This window comes from Rhipicephalus sanguineus, chromosome 6 (assembly GCF_013339695.2).
Source record: "Rhipicephalus sanguineus isolate Rsan-2018 chromosome 6, BIME_Rsan_1.4, whole genome shotgun sequence".
Classification (NCBI taxonomy): domain Eukaryota; kingdom Metazoa; phylum Arthropoda; class Arachnida; order Ixodida; family Ixodidae; genus Rhipicephalus; species Rhipicephalus sanguineus.
In genome coordinates, this window is record NC_051181.1 from 66,498,057 (window position 1) to 66,518,064 (window position 20,008).

General features: G+C 47.4%; 2 protein-coding genes and 1 pseudogene across 3 annotated transcripts in view; 2 read left to right on the forward strand and 1 right to left on the reverse strand.

The window, feature by feature from the left end:
• Nucleotides 1-20,008, forward strand: part of LOC119395851 (eukaryotic translation initiation factor 3 subunit M-like) — an 84,328-nt pseudogene that overhangs the window by 50,214 nt on the left and 14,106 nt on the right.
• LOC119395857 (calcipressin-2) overlaps nucleotides 1-20,008 on the reverse strand; it is an 88,619-nt gene that overhangs the window by 30,243 nt on the left and 38,368 nt on the right. The window lies entirely within an intron of this gene.
• On the forward strand, nucleotides 120-19,963 carry LOC119395854 (lamina-associated polypeptide 2). The gene is made up of 5 exons (XM_037662858.2): nucleotides 120-529; nucleotides 3,636-3,747; nucleotides 8,625-8,817; nucleotides 13,921-14,058; nucleotides 19,703-19,963. The coding sequence occupies exons 1-5, from the start codon at nucleotides 353-355 to the stop codon at nucleotides 19,911-19,913; spliced, it is 831 nt and encodes a 276-aa protein (XP_037518786.1). The 5' UTR covers nucleotides 120-352; the 3' UTR covers nucleotides 19,914-19,963.

Below are 20,008 nucleotides of genomic sequence, written 5' to 3' on the forward strand. Positions count from 1 at the left end.
ACTAAGTTTGCGCACATTTTAAGAAAAGGTTGACATTAATGAAATTACTTTATTGTTTGTGGTGGCGCAGCAATATTTCATACGCAATTTTTATTCTTCGTGTACGCGTCACGTTTTACATGTAAAGTTTCGCCGCTGGCACGCCGAGAATAGGCCGGGCTATAAATAGCAAACAACAAAAAGTGACGTTCCCCACTCAAGCACGCACGAGCGACCGGCGTGCGAGTGTAGAGAGGCCGTGCAGCCAGCCGACTGTTGTGTCGTAGTCGTCGTTTAGTGGTGGTGTCTCCCACTGTTCGTGTTCGTTTACTAGAAAAGCGTGGGCCGCACTCGGGAAGGCAAGGAGACAAAAATGGCTACGCTTACGAAGACTAGTCTCCGTGAGGCATTGCAACAGAAAGGAGTCCCGGTGCCGCCCGGCTCCCCGAAGGACACTCTGGTGCGACTCTACCGCGAGCACTTTCCCGGATCGGACACCGCGCGCGAAAGTCTCCTGGACTTCTCGAGCGACGAAGAAGCGGACACGAAGGCGAGTACGACCTGTCAGCTTCGGCCTCTTTGACGGCCAGCCATTGGCGGCCCGTTCGAAAATGGTGCGCAGCCCGCTGCGCGAGTTTTCCGTTGTAAGCATCGTCCCACTGCCTCGATCCCCGCGTTGCGAGCGTTGGAAGTGAGTGGAATGGCGATGGCACGCTGCCAACTCGCACAGTTTGTCGTTTTATCCTGTCGTTGAGCTCGGTTTGATGGGGTCATTCCTCTCTGCTGACTCCACGTCGTTGCATTGGTCACAGCTGCTACTGGCTTCCAGTTGATCCCGCGGTTCGCGTTATCTGTCGCAAACATGTACTGCTCCTGTGCTTTCAATCAATCCTTGCGCTGGTTTTACTCGGGACTGGCGATAACGATAATCGGAAAACAGCGGTGCTTTTCATGAAGAATGCAGTCGCTAGTCTGATCCGCTGGTCGAGCCAATGTACCATGAAAAACCGGCCAAAATGAACTTTGGGCACGTTGACAAAAGATAACTAGATGTTTCGTCGCTACTACTGTAGTTTGTCACATGCATTTGGTGTAGCTGTTGGTACCTGCGCACACTGTGAAGACACCTTTTGTTTTCCCCAGAATTTAATGGCTCCAAGCCAGCTTTCCACATTTCGTTGTACCATGAGGAACTGGCAAATCAGCGCAGTTTTGGTTGGTAAAAGTTCTGAGGCACGCTGCTTAGCTTGCCATTGTGCTAGAATTCATTTTTTCAAGTTCTCTAGGTTTAGCCCAGGACAACCATGTCAACACGACACCAACAAGTTGCAGCGAGGAAATCGAAATTAAGCTAGCTTTGCAGCAAAGTAGTGGCAAGTGATGGCACATATGCATTTGTAGCCATTGTAGTGCCATGTGCAAGACAGCAGCCGTGCTCATAGACATTGAGTGCGAGCGTGATCAATTGGCTCCCTTATGTTTGCTTTAACAAAATTGCCTGTACCACAATTAGGGAATTAATGGAGGATGTAACATTGATCGATTATGATCAGTTGGGGACTGAAATGATTGAAATGTTGTTCCCTTGAGCCAGTGGAACTTATTGGATCAACACTTCAGAAGGTGTTCCACAATAAAATGACATCACTGCCATAATATTATTATGCAGCTCTTTTGGAGTTCCTCCAGAGGTGCACATGTTGGAGGTTTCCTGCCTGCAGAACATGTTGTTTCCCCTGGACTGGCAGTGCAGGGGCAGAAAGGTTTGGCCCAGGGGCACACTGGTGACGACATTGTAGCACGTATGAACAGGGACACATGCCAGCGACACAAAGACAGAGTGCTTCGTGTCTGTGTCTGTGTGCCTTGCTGGTGTCCCTGTAAATGCGCACAACAAAATTATTAGGAGATACCATACCAGCTTGCGTTTGTTGCAACACCATGGCAAAGCCATATTTTGCCACGTGCCTGCTAAATGCCCTGCCCCTTTTTGCCTCTGTATTATGCTTGATTTCTTCTTGAAGTATAAAGATTGGGTGGAGTGCATTTGACAAGCATTTGCAGATCATGAATGGTAGTTTACCAGTGTCCCTTAAGAGTAAGATATACAACAGCTGCATCTTGCCGGTACTTACCTACGGGGCAGAAACCTGGAGGCTTGCAAGGAGGGCTTGGCTTAAATTCAGGGCTATGCAGTGAGCCATGGAAAGCAAACTTATAAGCGTAACCTTAAGGGACACGACGAGAGCAGAGCGAGTCTGGAAACAAATGCGTGTTTAGGTCATCTTAGTCGAAATCAAGAAGAAAAATGGGCATGAGCAGGACATGAGCTTGAAGGCTAGATAACCACTGGTCATTAAGAGCAACAGACTGGATTCCAAGAAGAGCCAAGCACACAAAGGGAGGCCAACAGTTAGGTGGGCAGATGAGGTTAAGAAGCATGTGAGCAGGGGCGTAGCCAAGGGGGGGGTAGGGGGGGTTCAAACCCCCCCCCCCCCCCCCGAAATTTTTCAATTTTGCTTGCGTATATAGGCACGCACACACACAAACGCACGCACGAGCATACATTAAGTATGGTTGAACCCCTCCCCCCCCGCCCCGAAAAAAATTTCTGGCTACGCCCCTGCATGTGAGGATAGAGTGGCCGCAGCAAGCACACTTTAAAGGGACCGGCAACTGCCCAGAACATGAAATGAGATGACTGCGCTGATGGAAAGATTTTCCGTCGCATTGACTCAAACCAACCCAGTTTATCTCGTGAGAGGCGGATTTATATTTTTATTTCTTCATTGAAAGTCGTGAAAAATGACCTTTGGCGCCTCTGGCGGCAAAATCATACACGGTCCGATGAAGGCGGTCACGTGACCATTGATTGGTGTACGCGTTCGATGACTTTTCTGTTAGTACTGAAATATTGTTCGTTTCTTTATATTAAAAGATATTACTCCATAAAAAATGTACATATAGGCCTGCGTTAGTTGTATGCAACAAAGTGGCGCTGCCTTCGTTTGGCGTAATGATCCCATGCCGCGAAAAGCCATCCATGACACAGGCGCAGGCAACCTTGGTCGCAGGCGCGCACAACGCTGTACAAATACCGAGAAGGTGTATAAAGCCACATCGTCTCATTGTAACAGCTTGCTATTTTCAAAAATGGCTGGAAAGCTCAAAATAAAGGTGGTTAAGCATAGCTACAGTAACTCCTGCAAAAGCAGAACAACGACAGCTTTCACAAGGGCTAGCAGCATTGCTATCAATTCTCAGCGTTGCTGGAGCAAGCCTTCATGCGTGTTTGGAGCCTTTCAGATCGAAAAATACTGCTTATAAAATAACTACGTGCTTTTAGGATAAACCACTGCAGCTACAAACGCTACGAAGGGTAAGCTTCCTGTCGCGCCGTAAAAAGCTGGGTCGAGAAAAATCAGTTGTCGGTCCCTTTAAAAGCGATATCACTGTTCAGCAGTGACATCGCTTTTAAAGCTACCAGGTGTTTTGAGAGTGGAGTAGGCGTTTTTGGAAAGGGCTTTATGGGTTCTCAAATTGCAAGAGCTGCAAACTACGTTAAGATACACTTGAGCCACTACATGACCTCACCCTTGCTGCCCTTGCATACTTTTGACTTGGATACTCACCTCGTGTAATGTCTCCCTCTGCAGGGTCATGACACCAGCTTACCTGTCGAGGTCTCCCAAGGGGTACGTTCCCTGACCAACGACGAGCTTTACACCAAGCTCAAGGAGTTTGGCGATCCAGTCGGCCCCATTGTTGGTGAGTGCTTGTTCGTAACCGAGGTGACAGAACTGCTGTGGCATAAGTGCCAAATGAAGCCAATTTGGCCCACATAGTACGCTCTGACATTCCTAAGCCATAGCAAAGCTGCCGTCCATGCATGGAGGAAGGAGAACTAAGGGGAGGCCCTATCATATCCCAATGCATTGCGGAAACTGTGGCAGAAGTGATGTCGGATTTTTGAGGCAGAACAGCAGACACCCGTCGGTGTGCTCTCCACATTAGTTCGCTTCTCTGCAGATTTGTAGTCACGGTGTAAGCTCAACACACTTTCTGCAGTTTGCATGCAGTGAAATGGTGTAAGTGCACCTTTAGCTGGCTGTTTGTGCATGGCAGGCTGAAGTGCTGTGTGCTGGAATTCAAGAAGCATTTTTGTACAAGAGTCCAGAAAGCGCCAGTATGTGCCATAATCGAAAACATTTAGTGCCAGCGGCATCGTATTTGAACTAGTGTGGCGGTGATTTATGCATTTTTTACGTCGTGTAATCTAGAGGATAAGCATAAGTTGTTTAAAAGATTGCCAAGCATTGGGCCTTTCTTTTCCTTTCTCTCCGCCCATTTCCCGATCGAGTGGTCGATTAGCTGTTCTCTGCACTTACATAAGGAGTGTGCGTGGCACTGCACGATTTTAAGAGCTTATTTATTAGCTATGCAGCACAATGCTAACCTGCACGTACTTGAGCCAACTTTACAATGAAAAGAGGACACCACTGTAATGTATTCGCATTCATGAATGTACAGTTTGCCATTTCCGTGCACACACAGCAACAAGCCTGCAATTCACGCACAGTGCACAATACATTTGCACCGCGTAGTCCGATAACAACAAAAGTTTATTGCCCTTCAGTGTATAAATGATGCAGCCTAGAAAAACACAATACGATACCTTTGGCGCATGTCGTGTACAGCGCATCGTACACTAATAACAAAAGTTTGTAGGTGTCTAGAGCTGGCACAATAAGTAAGAACCAGTAGAGTGCACGTCGGGTAGTTCCACAGGCAAATGCCATGCAGGATTCATGCTTCACCTGTGAAGCTAATGTGCGTACGCATGAAAAGTGACGTCTGGTACTTTCTGCAGTGCACGCAATTTGCTCTGCGTATATGCATCAGCAGGGCGTGGCATAGTTTTCCTGCAAAACACACAGAAGGTGCCTAGCATGCTTGTGTTGCGTGCACAGCTTGCACATTGAAAAAAAAGGACTGCAAAAGTTTTGTGAGTTTCGCTTGATGTGCGCATGCGCTTGAAAATGATGCGTCGGAAATAGCTGCCTGTTTAGCGGCTCCTTCGCTAGGAGGAGATGCGGATGCTTGCAGCGGGGAGGCTTCAGGAGTGCGACGTCAGGGCCTCTCCTTAGCTCTTCTTCCTCCATGCATTCACTTTAACGGGCCCCTAAACCACCCAGAGGTGCAAATATTAGTTGCGGTGTTGCAGTTGTGCATGAGAAATGTTAGTTTTACACGAAAGCGCTGTTAGTGTTTTTAAAGGAGCACTGACATCAAATTTACGCATGTCAAGATATTTGCATCCACGTGTAGTTATCTACCCCCTAGTAGCGTTTCGCGACCGAAAATGCAACTGAGGGACGAATAGCTATCTGTTTTATTTATTTATATCACCGGTATCTAGCCCGATTCAAAACGGCCTGCAAGCCCGCCATTTTTTAGCGCTGGCAGCGCTCCCTCGCGGTCAACTCCAGACCGCGCCCCAGTTTACCGCTTGTCTACAGAAAGGAATGACGTGACGATCAGCTGCTCAGCTAACCTTTCGTCTGCTAGGTGCGCACGTTCAGTCATGCCTTGTCACCAGCGTCGCCGTCAAAAGTATCGACTTGTGTTGAAGACGACATACTGGAACTTAGAATCACCGCGATACGCGACGTCGCGAATCATTTTCGCTTCGACTCTTTCGAAACAGCGATTCAGAAATTGACGCCGTTCCAAGCAGCAATGAGGAGGTGCCCTGGGACGCACGTTTGGGCCATACTCGCTGGTGTGTCTCAGTTAGCTATATCAGAGAATTTTAGCATGCACGGCATAGCGAATTCACACCAGCGGAGAAATAGAATATGATAGGTTTCTACAATAACAATTCTGTGCTTGCCAGGTTCTTCTTTGCGCCGCCAGATGGCCCCACCTATCCGGCCTCTCACGGTTACGGCTGCAGTAACCCGGTATTACGCCAGCGCAAGGAAGTCCACGGACGAACTAACATTCATTATTAACGCTACATGCATGTTACTTGTTAGCGATGTTATTTATCTATAGGCTACTCCACTTTGATAGCTTGTGGTCGTGTTGGCGTGTACCGTATGTGTAATGAAAGGCCACGCACTTTCCGCTTTTTCCGTGCCTCGACGAGTAGGTCCGCACTACGCAGCGGTTTCCTGACATGCTGGCACGTAGTCGCTCCGATTGATCGCACTCGCGCTGTGGAGCACGCGACAAATTAGTCGATGCGACACGATGAATCGCAAGCACGGATCGGGACAGCAAGGAGAGCCACTGGCTGGGAGTGAGAGCGTCGCCTGGCTTCGGCGCCACAATAAATACACTCAGATCGGTGACGTCACTGTTACTAGCGTATCGTCACTCAGGATGGTATTTGCGGAATGTATCACACCTTACACGCAGCACTAGTGTCGATGTCGCAACGTGATCAATCTTCCGTTGAGCTTTCGTACGCTGTTTGCCCTCGAAATAAAGTTACTTTCACGCGACGGACGCCATTCAAATTTGGCCAAGAAGACCTATGCATATCGAGCAATCGAATGAATGGCACATCTCGACTTTAAAATTTGATGTCAGTGCTCCTTTAAGGACTACACACCTGAATGAAACATGATGAATTACTTGCTTATTTGTTTGTTTGTCATCGTGGTATATACCGTAGTCATCACCCAACACCTGGAGTAGCAAGCCAAGCGATAAACCAAGCTAAGGTCTTCGTGGTTACCATTAAAAATAGCAATCGATGACAAACATGTGGCTACGAGAGTTTTTCGAAACAGTGCCATAATAATGGAGTTGCAAGGGTTTTATGATCGAAACTTGGTGCTCAATCTTTTCACTCTTTCCTTCACTCTGCTGCATTTGTTGGCTAATCTCGACTCCTCACTTTGCGTTGAACAGCACTGCTCGGAAAAGCAGGGTGCCCGCTAGCTGACACAGGTTCTTGTTCGACCAGTCAGCAGCGTTTGCTCCTGGTGATGTCGTGGCAAGTACTACTGGGGATACTGGAAAGGCCTGAGGAGCAGCACGATTCTTTTCTTGATTTCGTGATGCGCCCATGGCACTTAGTGCTGCCACATGTGGCATTGTTTATTGCGACGGGATTCTGAATTCGACGCGCTTATTTCCTTGAAATGTTACAAAAATATCGGGGGTGGTTTAGGGCTCCTTTAAACCCTTATTGGAATTGCATAAACAAAGAAAGGCATCAACCGTGACGGATTGCTTCGTTGCACATCAGCTCTCTTACAGTGACAGTAGCTATGGGCTCACTCGCACAACTAAAGAAAGTATTGAAAGCGCCAAGCTTTCGAATAAATTTACATTCAGTAGCAACAGCTCTATATATATCGGTTCACAAAAGATGTGCACGACATCAAAAGTGCAGACAAACTATCTTAGCAAAGTATCTAAAAAAGTGCATTCACCCTCCTAGAGAGAGAGAAGGAATGCTACCAGCAAGCATTGCCCGTCTTTATGCAGTAAGCTTTGATCAATTTTCAGGCCAGTGCTTCCCTGCTTCTTCCTGTCATGTGTGTTTGTGCTCTTTGCGTCTTTTCCATTTCCTTGAAGGGACCCTCGAACACTCTTGAAGCACCTATATGTTATTTGTGGGTTGCATAGACAGATGCCTTAGGCTGCTATGCATCGATATCAATAAATTTAATGTTTAATCGCGCAGTGAAGTCACTACGTTTGCCAACCACATCAACGCAGTGGCGCTCGCCAGAACCATTTCTGATGGAAATGATGGCAACAAGTGCTGGCGTGTGATTGGATAAATGTAATGTTAGGGATAAATGTAACATTGCATCAAAAAAAAGAATGTAGCACCCTTGGATTGTGCTGGCTTGGTAGCAGTGTTATTGGGTTTTCTGTTTATCTAGTGTGCGTTTTCATTGAATGCTAAATATACGCAGTTGTAATAAAAACTGGCGACTGCAAAACTGCACCAGCCCTATCCTGTCTTCTCGTTTTTTCTTCCTTGTCTCAGTTGTGCCACAAATATTTCGGCGAGTTTGATTGTTGCCTCGCCCTGTCATTAAAAGGAATGGTGTGCAAAGCCTGACTTCAAAGCAGAACTGAGTGCTCCAATTCTGACAAGTCAGCCTCATTTCTTACAACAGCCTTCCCTGTTCAGTAGTGTAAATAAAACTGCATGGTTGGGCACCATGTTGTTTGTTACCATGGCAATGGCACCATCAGTACACTGGATAGAACAGGCAATCGTAGTGTGCAAGCCTTTCATTTACCTACACTGTGGCGTTTCAAGCTCCATCCATTGGCAAAGCTTTGCGATGTCATTGGTGAGAGAGAAATGTGGTCATGTGACCCTGCAAACAAGTTGAGGATGTGCTTTTTTTTTTTTTCTTGTTTTCGAATCTTCTAGGCTGGATAACTTCGGACTGTGTGCCCTTATCACTGCCGTTGCTGTTGCATTAAACTGTCCATCCTTCAGTTTGTGCAACCCTCAAATACAAAAATATGGGCTTGAATAACGTTAGTGGGCCCCTTCAGTGCTTTTCATTGCCCCACAGTACCTCGAATATCAATGCACCAACTCGCCCAACAGCGTATATCCTGCTTGCTGGTTTAATTGTGGGAGACCCAATTGGTGATTGCAGACACGACACGAAGCCTGTACGAGAAGCGCCTTCAGAGGTACCTCAACAGAGGTGCCACTCCCGAGCCTGTTGCCAGTCACGTGGGCAACAACACAGCCGAGTTCTCGGCCACAGAGGAGGAAGCCGAGAATGACGAGGACGACTACGAGGGCACCCCGCTGCAGGACGTCCCCCCGTCACGACTTGGTCTCAGGTACGCTCCCTGGTCTTTATTTGTTGAGGGTTCGTCAGTGTGTACTAGTATAGCATTTATTTAGCTACCTTCGTGCTGTTTGGATGGAGCAGCCAGATATACAGTGTTTTACATAGCAAGGAGCAAGGATTTTAAAAAGTGTGGTCAATCGCAACTAAATGAAACCGACAACATACGGTAGTCAGTCGTGTGGTGCTTGTTAGGCTATTTTTTGTATTGTGCTTAATTTTTTAATTAACTGAGATTTATTGTGCCATATTTTTAATATTCATTTTGGGGCCAAGCGCGTTTTGTCATTTCGCAGAGGGCAATCCTAAATGCCTAGTCCAATTTTTTGTGGCAACGTACATGTTGCGTGGTGGTTTTTTCTGGCATTTAAAGAAAGCTAGCGAAATGAGCAGTAAAACCACGTGTCTGCGCTCATGCACTACCGTATTGCAGCGCTTTCAACTGTGCTTCAAGCGAATGAGCCATGCACAGAGGCCGTGGTGAAACAAATGGCCGTGGCTCTAGACATCGGCTTCACGGCAGGTCTGCGTTTTCGATGGTGGCACACGGCAAGGAAGCATCATCATCCCTGATAAGCAATAGGTTGATGGTCCACGGTTGCATAGAACAATCACGTGCTTAAATTTGAATGCGCCTTAAAGAACCTCAGGTGGTCAAAATTCATTCGGAAACCCCCATCACAGTGTGCCTCATAATCGTATGCTATGGTTCTGGCACGTGAAACCTTGGGAATTGTTATTTGTATCGTCTCTCTCTCTTTTCTTTAGTGCATGCTTGAACGCGATGTCTCTTGGTCGTGTGCGGGTGTTCCACAAAGAGTCATGAGTAAACATTAAGTGAGCTTTTATTAGGTAACCATCAGCACAGCCTAGGAGGGACAAATCGGCCAATTGCTGCATTTTGCAGTCTCATGAGGTTGTACAAGACGTGCAGAGGTTTCATATAAACTTGGAAGTAGGCGTACATATCTATTTTGAATTATCAACATAATCTGACTATTTCACAATCTCCTTTCAGATCGGCATATGCAGGGAACTGTCCGTAAAGTAATGAGACTGGGTCTGATAAAAAGAATTTATTGATCCAATGGGTGCATGTCATTTTAAGTTCTTCAAAACACTTTCCTTGGGCATCAACACGTCGATAACAACGCCATTCCCACAAATGAAAGGCTCCCTGAAAATCGGCTGCCGTGACCTCTCTCAAAGACTCTCCGACAGCCCGCTTGACGGCATGAACACTGTCGAAACGGTGACATTTCTGGCTTCTCTTGAGCTTTGGAAAGTGGAAGAAGTCTACCAGGCGCACATCAGGGCTGATGCAGCCGTGAAACAGCCCTGATGTGAGCCCGGCAGGCCTTGTTCTGTTCTCAAATCCCAAGAGAAGCCTGAAAGATCACAGTTTCGACAGTGCTCATGCCATCAAGTGGGCAGTCAGAGAGTCTTTGAGAGAGGTCATGGCAGCCGATTTTCAGGGAGCCTTTCATTCGTGGGAATGGCGTTGTCATCGATGTGTTGATGCCCAAGGAAAGTGTTATGAAGAACTTCAGAACACGTACCAATCACAGTGATGCTACCGCTGCGCCAATTGCTACAGACTGCGCGAAAGTGCCCTGGCTGCTACAACCTGCTACATTTCCTCAAAATTTGGCGATTCTGCGCCAAGCCTGCGCCAAAGGGGTGTACTCTGACTTTCAGAAATGAAACTAACTACATGAAGTTCCCCTATTGAGAGCGACATCGCGCTGTACGCGGACGTACGTGGACGTTCTCCATGAGTGATGAAAATGGAGACAAAATACAGTATAACCTCGTTACAAAGGATCTGTTTACAACAGACATTCGGATATTACATACCAATTTGCGGCGTCATGCCGACCTCCGTATTAGTTCCATTGATTGAGCTTCGTTCACAACGGATTCTGGTACAACGGACATTGGGATATAATTGACTAAAATTTCAGGCCAGCAAGGTGGTCAGGACTCCTTTAGAGCGGTCTTTTCTACCACGGTCATTAACTTCCGACTTCAAACATCGCTTAGCATACTTTCGGGACGGGAGCAGCGCACCGCGGATATCGACGTACCGATTTAAGATTGAAGGCCGCCGATCCCCGTTCTGTCAATGATCAGCTATGCCTAGCTGTAGCGACAAAAAAAAAAACGGCGCGCAGCGTGCTTGGTGTTGCGTTTGGGACGCTGACACGCGAAATTGCGAGCCGCTGCCACCGCTTCTCCGCGCGGTCGCTGCGCAGCGAGCTTGGCCGGGGAGTCCGCTGCCGATGCGCAAAATGCCCATCCGCGGTTCTGAGGAGCCAGCGGGCGATGCGATTCGTTGCTTGAGACGAAGGACATTACGGCTTCTTCGCTTACCTATGTCCGCTAGCGCGATGTTCTTGCCCGCAAAGTTCATATTTGGCTTGTAGATCAGCACCGTGAACGGAGTTAGGCCTAACCACGACATCTAGAAAGCTCGGTTGCGATGTGCGTGGCCGCGGTGCCCGATGTTTCAAAGTACGTCATGCTCGATTGCGAGTACAAAGAGTTGTCCCGCGGTGGTCTTCGTCATAAGCTTCGAAGTGCTGATAAGAAGAACCTCGAACAGCGGGTCCAACGAGTCAACGCTATTTGTCGCACGTCTGCGATGTTCGTGACGAGTGCGGCGCGCTATCGTAATCTGATGATTGAGCTTCCGCTTGCAGCTGCCCAACTAAAGCGTTCCAAATTATCGTCGACCCGTAAACACAGAACGAGTGCGAACGCGTCACTAAGTAGCGCAATTTTCGACAGCCACGACCTCGCGACGCACAAGCAGCAGACGACGATTCCGAAGCGAGCATTAACACGTTTTGGCTGCTTCTGCGTTAATACCGCAGAAGCAGCCAAAACGTGTTTTTCGTACGCTTGTTACTGAATGGAGGAGCCAGCTGAAACGGAGAACTTGAACGCGGAGAAATGCTCTTTACGACGAGCCCAAAATGGTGGCCCCCAGTTGCGCTGTTGCCGAGCTATAATTTTGAAAAACGCTTTTTTTATATTTCCGCAATTTTCGCCAAGTCGGCAGACGCAAAACAAATTTGTTATAGCTCTTCTACGTAGTTTTCATTGAAGATATTTTGGAATCAGATAGAAATGGGCTACAGAAACTGAAAATGCGATTTTCCAAAAATCGCATTTTTTTGGTCCCCCGTTAAAAATAAGACCATGTTTGTGACTCGTAATTCTCTTTGGTTATAACAGACCCATTCAGTGTTTACATGAAAGTCTCTTGTAACAGTACTTGGATTTTACATACTCCCTTTACAACAGACCAAATCCTCTTCACTATGAAGGTCTGTTGTAATGAGGTTATACTGTATCAATATGGTGTTGTCAAGCGGACGAAGGAACTGCGTTTTGTGATTTTTTTTTTTTTTTTTTGTAATCAAAGCATCAACTGTAGGCAACACGGCGTAGCAGCAGTCAAGCGACATGCAGCCATGAAACGGCACATTGATGCTACCATTCGTCATTGAGACGCTTCAAGGTGGGCTGCAGCGGCCGAAAACGATCCAGCCGACTTGGAATTCGGCAGTCCATGGAACGTTTTGCAGTGTGACCGCGTGACAACGCAGAAAACTCGTTTGTGCTTGGCATGACTCTCAAGGGCATCCCATACTCGTGGGCCGGCACAGCAACTGCCTTGTTTCCCAAGTTATTTGGAGATTCCGAAACAGCGAAGCAGTTTAGTTGTAAGAGGTTCAAGGCATCCTACATAGTTAGTGATGGCCTCGGCCGTATTTCAAGAAACTTGTGCTTGACGAGCTGAACAAGCCGGATGTGGTTTTTTCTGTTAGCATTGACGAGACCCCTCTTCCTGAACAGAGGTGCCAACAACTTGATGTTGTAGTTAGGCATTTCTCCAACAAAATGCAGCGAGTTGTGGAACACCTGCAGTCTTTCCGGCTGGGCTCTGCGACTTCGGAAATTTTGGCTAGTGAAGTGCGCAGAGCAGTGATGGAGCTGCCACAGAAAAATGTCATTTGCTTTTCTACGGATGGCCCTAATGCAATGAAAAGCTTCAGAAAAAAAGATGCAGGAAGCATACCCTGACATCATAGATGTAGGAGAGTGCTGTTTGCACAAAGTGCACAACTCATTTGCCCGCGGCTTGAGTGCCGTTGGCTCGGATGTCGACGCTGCTATGGTCGATGTTTATTACTTTTTTAAAGGGGTACTGACACAAAATTTCGCGGCCGAGATAGCCTGCTGGATCGATTCCCGTGTACGTGCGTGTACCATCTGCAAAATATCGACAGCGAATAAAGCTTGGAAGGTATTTTATATGAATTTTGAAGTTCGCGAGCGCGATCCAGCATTATAGGCCGCACCTAGTGCATTGACACCCTCGGAGGTGACCCGAGGTGACCCCCCTACTTCCCCTACGTAACCGTTGCAACCGGTACAAGTTATGATGACGTCGTAGCCGCCATTTCTGTTTTGACGCGCTTCCCGACGAATCGCTCCTCGCCAGCGGGTCAAACCTGAAGTGATTCGCCACGTCGAAAATTTCTTCCATCCCCGCCGCAAGAAAATCGTCGCCATCAGACAACGATGAGCCCGACGACGACAGACCGCGCGGAAATGCGTCACTCTTCTGTGTGCTCACGTGACCGAGCGTTTCACTCGCTGTTGGTGATAGTTGCACCCGGCGGCTTGTCGCTTTGGAGCTCTGTCAACCGAAACTGAGGCTGTGTCGGTAATGAGGAGCTTGTAATTAATTATGCTGTCGCGCCCTGCAGCAAACGATGTGCCGTGTTATGACTAACAGGCCCCCAGCAACACATTGCAGCAAAAAAATGCGGGGCGAAAATTTTTGTGTCAGGACTCCTTTAAGAATTCTTCGGCTCAGAATGAATCGTTGAAGGCAGAGCACCTGCTCCAAAAGCTAGTTTTGCTGCTCCAAAACTCAATTTTGCCTGCTCCAAAAGCTGCTCCAAAGTGGCCTAAGCCAGTAGCATCACTGCAATCAGATCAATAGATTGTTTTTACCAGTCTATAGAGTTTCACCGTGTAGTTTTTGGCAGCTCTGTTCAGTGCCTGCTTATAATTTCAGTGCCAGTGGCTCTCATCTTGGATACGGCGGAGTGTTTGGCACGTCGGATGCTTTGGAGGGCCCCCTGACAAGCCGGACAAGCGCGTCCTTCACAGGGGCCAGCCCACCACTGCAGATGTCACTACGCAACAGGGCTCAGTGAGTGTTGATTCTTTCTTTGCGTGTTATTCCTGGCCTGCTTGGTATGCGTAGCTCTCAAAAAGTTGTAGGTATTGCTGCATAAGGACATGACACGTCAAAAATGTGCATCTACCATATTGTCACGTGTTTGTGATGGTGAAGAAGGCTGCAGCAAGACTGGGAAATACAGTACTCTTTATTTGGGCGAACTTGTGCCTGGAAAATGAAAGGTCAAACTACAAGCAATTCAAGCTGCACACTGATAGCAGCTAGAACAGCATCGGCGTCCAGTAATCTGTCTGTCCATCAGTAGAGCGTGTCATCTTTTATACATGTCATCAAACCTTCCAGCATTACCACTGGTGCTTGCATGAGCTCTCAAATAAACGTGACTGTTTGCGTCCTGTGCGTAATTCAACAGAATGATCTCAAACAATCGCGAAGCACGGTCTGCGCCGAGCATCGCTAACAGTCTTTGCATGTGAAACACGAATACATCAAAATAAAGCAATAAACATGCGTGGCAATATCAGTCCTTATGTCTCACATAATACAGTCGAACCTGTTTATAACGAACTCGAAAGTGCTCATTAGTATATCAGTAGTTCATTGTATATGGACTCACCCTTAAAAACATGCACTTTGCGACCAAGGCTCCTTTTTTTTTTTTTTTCTGCGCATTTTTGTTAAAAAGTACTACAGTCGAAACCCGCGATAACGAAATCCCGAGGGAACAAAATTCTCGCCGCAACGAAATATTTTCGGAGCACCGGCGAACGCCCAAAGGAGTCAATGCATTTCTTAACTCGCAACTACGAAAGATATTCATACCGCAGTCCATTAACGAAATTATTGAAACAGGAGTGCGCAAATATTCTACTCTCGCAACATTAACTACATTCGAAAACTGCTGAAATGCATTCATGCTACGCTTAAATTGTGCAAAACTATCGCTCTAGCGCACTTGAGAAGCAGCCGTCATCATTGTTTACAAAATAACAAAACTGGCAACAGTGATGATGATGATGGCTTGCCGAAACATCTGCTCGTAATCACGGACTACGTAGCCAAATCCACATTCCTCATGGAGTTTTGTTCGGTGGCTTGGCTCTGTGCTTGGCTTTGTCGGCTTTTTCCGCGTACATGGTCGCATGTGTTAAGCCATTTGTGGAGCGCTTGCTTGGTCGGCTTGGTGCAAACGTGAACTGTGTGTTGCGATTGCTTCGTCCTATTTCGCTGTCTGCGAAGATGCCCGCCTCCAACGAAAAGCGAAGTTCATCACGCTGGAAGATAAGGCTGCAATCATCAGTGAGGTGGAAAAGGGCAGGAAAAAAATGGACATCTCCGAAGAATTCGGTGTTGCGTGCAACTCGCTGTCCACGATTCTGCGCTGGTCCCCGCTGATCCAGCGGAGCCGGAAGAAGTTTCGCCTGTAGGCGCACTTGATGACGGTACTGGTGACAGCGCAGTGCCGCCGTCACTGACCAGTGCATGGGGCGAACTTTGTGCCGTGGCAGACGAGATTCCTGATTGAGAGGCATGAAATTGCTGCATGGTGAGGCCCGCAAAAGACAAACTTACTGACCTTTGGAAATAAAATATGTTTTTTGTAAATTCCACGTTTTTCTGCCGCATTCTCGCGCCAACGAAATTCCCGCAAGAGCGAAATTCTGTGCTTTCCCCGCCGATTTCGTTATTGCGGGTTCCAACTGTAACAACCCCTCCGGTGACAAGTTAGGCCTTTTCGTGGGTTAAGCTACACTCGCTTCGTGCTCACGAGCGAATTAAACCACCTTTGCAATGAACTGATGCCGTTTCACTGAAGCGCGGTACCGCCACGTGGAAGCGATCATCCCTGGCTAATTAATTGCCTGCAGCACGTCGCCTACTCGGCTCATGCCATCGCTTCCGGGCCGCTTGCTGTCTGCTGTATGCACGCGTTTGTGCACTCGTCGTGCATGCTTCACTTCAGACTGTGCATAGGTGCGGCGAGTAGCCTGTTTGTTCAGCACGACGAATACAAGCATTTTGCAAGCAACGCGCAAGCGGTCTCGCGCGATGCGATGGCAGCGAACTTACGAACCGCAGCATGGCGTGCTTGTACAGCCGTCACTCCGCTCGGTTTATGCCACACACGCAGCTGAGCATAGAGCTGCAGATGACTGTGATAAGGTTGCCGGCGATTAGCCATAATGGCATGTTCGTCAACAGCCACCACCTCGCCTGCGCTCTTTTCTGGTGCTTATCCGTGAAGGCATCGCCGCAATCGCACGGAAGTCGTAATCGCGGATCTACCGGTCTCTGCCATTACCAAAAAGACGGACGACCTCTTGTGGCACGTTGGGGTGTCGGCGATTCGACGCCCACAGTGAACTTTAGTGCGACAAGAAGTTATCGCTTCTTGCATTTATGGCTTCTTGCACTCCAAGACATTTATCGTAGGCGGTCGTAGATGCAGAGAATGGCGTTAGAAAAGGTTGCTGTGCGAAAGCTGACCACAAGTCTTCATGCTGCCTCCCATTTCCTTTTTTTTTTTTTTCCTTACTGCCGTTCTGCCACTGAAGATACGTCTGGAGAGTGCGTGACCTCACTCGCAGCGTCAGAAATCTGCATGCGGTGGTCACCGCGATCGATGATATCTTCGTCGCAAGTAAACTGCAGCAGGGCAGGCGCTAGCGTGTGCCTCTCTCATGCTTTGAAGGCCTGTTTTAACTTTCTTTTCGCATTGTATTAGCCATGTTTTTACCGCAGCTGTGTCGGAAGTGTTCGTTGTAAAAGTAGGAGGCTTTGAAAATGTTCGCTATTGTGGCCACAGTTTCAATGGGTAGCATTGGTATACCATATTTTGGTAGTTGCACCAAAATATGCTCGTTATAACCGATAGATCATTATATCTGGGATCGTTATAAGTGGGTTCGACTGTACTTTGGACACCCCCCAGTTACGAGGGGATCTGCCATTCGAAGAGATGGAAGTTGTTAGGACAGGAAACGGACTGCTTTAGGTCCAACAGGTTCAGATAAGGCAACAGTGCATTGCCGCGTATGAGTTCATGGTATCGTAATTAGCAAATTCATTGTAGGACTCACTATGCTTTATATTCATTTTCTTATAGTACTGCCGCAAAACTATGGAACACTTTACATTATAGGTCACATCGTCCACATCGTTTTATTTATACAAGCAACTTGTCTTGCGTTCACGTACATACAGTAAAACCTCATTAATCTATAGTCATTGGGGCTGTGAAAAAATTTCGTGTCAAATGTGTTTTCGGATTAACGAAACATACAAAATGCGGAATGCAAGGAACTTTGAATTACTGAAACTAATCGGAGGTGGTCGTTTCCTGTGTTTACTAGCATTGCAGCTCCCAGGGTTATGTTTTACAGCAATACCTGTTCCCACTTTTGCCGCGAACCCGGGGAACTGCTGCCCTTTAAAGCAATGCTATGTAACGTTGCTGATGATTCGTAGATGGAGACCTCAGCCTCCATGCTGCCAGCGCAAAAAAGAAAAAAAAACGGTCTTGTGATAAGCTGAAGTGCACGCCTGCAGAAAAGAAAACTTGCTTCACTGCAGTGCAGTGTGGACATGCAGGCAGCATGTCACGTTCTTCGCAGCGTCAGCGCTGCATAATACAACATTTGCCCATTCTTTCTGGGAGAATAAAGAAAGTGGTAATGGCAAGTCTGGCGGAATGTGATGTGTTCTGTTCTGGCTTGAAAACACGATCATTGAAGTTTTCTAACAGTTTCCCAAGTAGGGGTGTTGCAGGCAAAAACTCCACCAGCGGTGAAGTGCACAAATTGCTGGAGCAACCGCCAATTGGAGTTTTGCATACACCACGAATTTCGTCAGACCATCCTTTATCATATTTGCTTTATTTCCAGAGAGAATGGCTGAATCATGATGCGCTAACATTGCAAGAAGCTGCTGCGTGTCGCCGTTAACATTGCGTGTCGCCGCTGCTTTGCAGTGAAACACGTCTTCTTTTTCGCTGGCGGCAGTGAGGCTGGGATGCTTCGCGTATCATTCATTAGCATTACTACAGTGCATTGCCTTGTGGCTTCTAAAGGCTGTCAATTTTATGGACTTGCGGTGAAATCGGGATTGAGAATTTCCACATAGCTCCCATAGATTTCTAATTGGCCGGGCTGGTGCTAACCGCTGCTTCAAATTAGCCATTCAAATTTACATTACAAAACATGGGACCACAGAAATTCTTTGAATTAAACGGAATTTAAAATAACCAAGTTCGAATTATTTATGTTTAACTGTAACTTACGACACTTACCAGGATAATGGGAAAAAATGGTTTCGTACACATTTGTAAGAAAGCTGTTGTAACATTTGTATTTCTTTGCCTCGTAGTCGAATTGAAACGGACCGCCTGCCACAGCTGGGTATTTCCGTAGCCTAAAGACCACATCAGTGGAACTCGCTGTTGCCATCACATGCGGGAGTATCGCGTGACCTGGGCAGAAACGTCACGTGCGACATCGTTGGTAGGGTGGCATGCTGCTGGCGAAATAGTAGGTCGGTTCATTTCACCTGCACCGATCAGCACCAGTTCACGGCGGTGCTGCACAAGAAGTTCAGAAATTGTGCAGTGCGAGTTCAATAGTGCAGGCTGTATTTTTGTTCGCTTAATTTATGCCGTCCAGCTAACAATGACAGGTGGCAGACTGCACATGTAGACATTCTGAGGCGCAAACACCCTGGCAAAACACTCCACGTTAGTAGACGTGGGTATGGCGCCTACACCTGAATGCTGCGTCGTCTGCTCAGCTGCTAGTGTGCACGTGCGCGACTGCATTAAGCATCGGCATAGGGGGTGCACGAAACTCGTGAACCAGCGCTGCAGCTCGTGAACTGGTTCAGGTGGTGCAGGTGAATCGAACAGATCAAGTGGGAACTGTGGAACGGCGCGACACAGGTTACTTACTGGCTCCCCAGAGACAAGGGCCAACCACTGGCACTGGCAGAATAGCGATGCTTAGGCAAATAATCCCTACTGTGATTACAGTGGCAGCACGGAGACAGTGGAGTACATATTACTTGAATGCCCAGCGTATCGCAAGGGCGAGAGACAATTGTTTGAGCGACAAAAGGGCACGATTTGCCACAATCCATTAACATTGCGGAGCATATTAGGTCTAATGCCTCACCCTTCAAACAGCGATGGTTTTAGAGTCGCTGTTTAATTACCTGTCAGAAATTAGCCTAATTGGAAACCTTTAATGATTCTTTCATATAGAAAAGCCTAAACTTGCCTTACATCCTAGTTGTAAATATTCGTATTAGGTACACTTGCGCATTTCATATTTGTTCATATTTTCTTTTTATTATTATTTTCTTCTCTCTCTTCTGGCATCTTCTAACCCCATTCCTCTGCAGAGTAGCGTGCCAGCGTTATATACATGCTGGCAAAAATTGTTTTTCCAGAAAAAAGCCTCTCTTTCTCTCTCATGCAACGCCTGGCAGAACCTTGCCCTCTCATTCAAACTTTGGCAATAATACGGCGTCATACGTGGCTGCAGTCGGAAGTTCTGCTGCTGCGCCACAACCCTTGAAAAGGTTCTAGGGTCCTTCCTGTATGAAAGCAACCTGTCGTTATATGTATTGTCGACTGATTAATTGACGTCGCATTGTTGTGCAGGGTTGCAACTGCAAGGAAAGAAGAGGCAAGCAGCAGTGCTAACCACGTGAAGGCAAAGGCCGGGCAACAACAACAGCAACAGAGGAAGGGCTTGTCCCTGCTTCTCAAGGTGGCCCTCGCAGTTGCCTTCGTCGGCATCAACGTGCTCATCTACGCCAACCTGGAGTACTTCAAGTCCGACGTACCCGTGCCTTCGGTACTGAACAAATGAGGACCACACCCCTCCTCTCCAGCCATCACAAAACGAGCGCCAGCTTAGTCATCTCGTTTTAACTTTTTTTTTTTCGACTAATGCATTTAATATTA

Excerpts from the sequence above, each read along its gene's own strand:
- LOC119395854 (XM_037662858.2), top strand. The coding sequence starts at position 353 with ATGGCTACGCTTACGAAGACTAGTCTCCGTGAGGCATTGCAACAGAAA. Across the intron at positions 8,818-13,920 it reads CCGTCACGACTTGGTCTCAG|TGCCAGTGGCTCTCATCTTG; the intron begins GTACGCTCCCTG and ends TTATAATTTCAG. Across the intron at positions 14,059-19,702 it reads TCACTACGCAACAGGGCTCA|GGTTGCAACTGCAAGGAAAG; the intron begins GTGAGTGTTGAT and ends ATTGTTGTGCAG.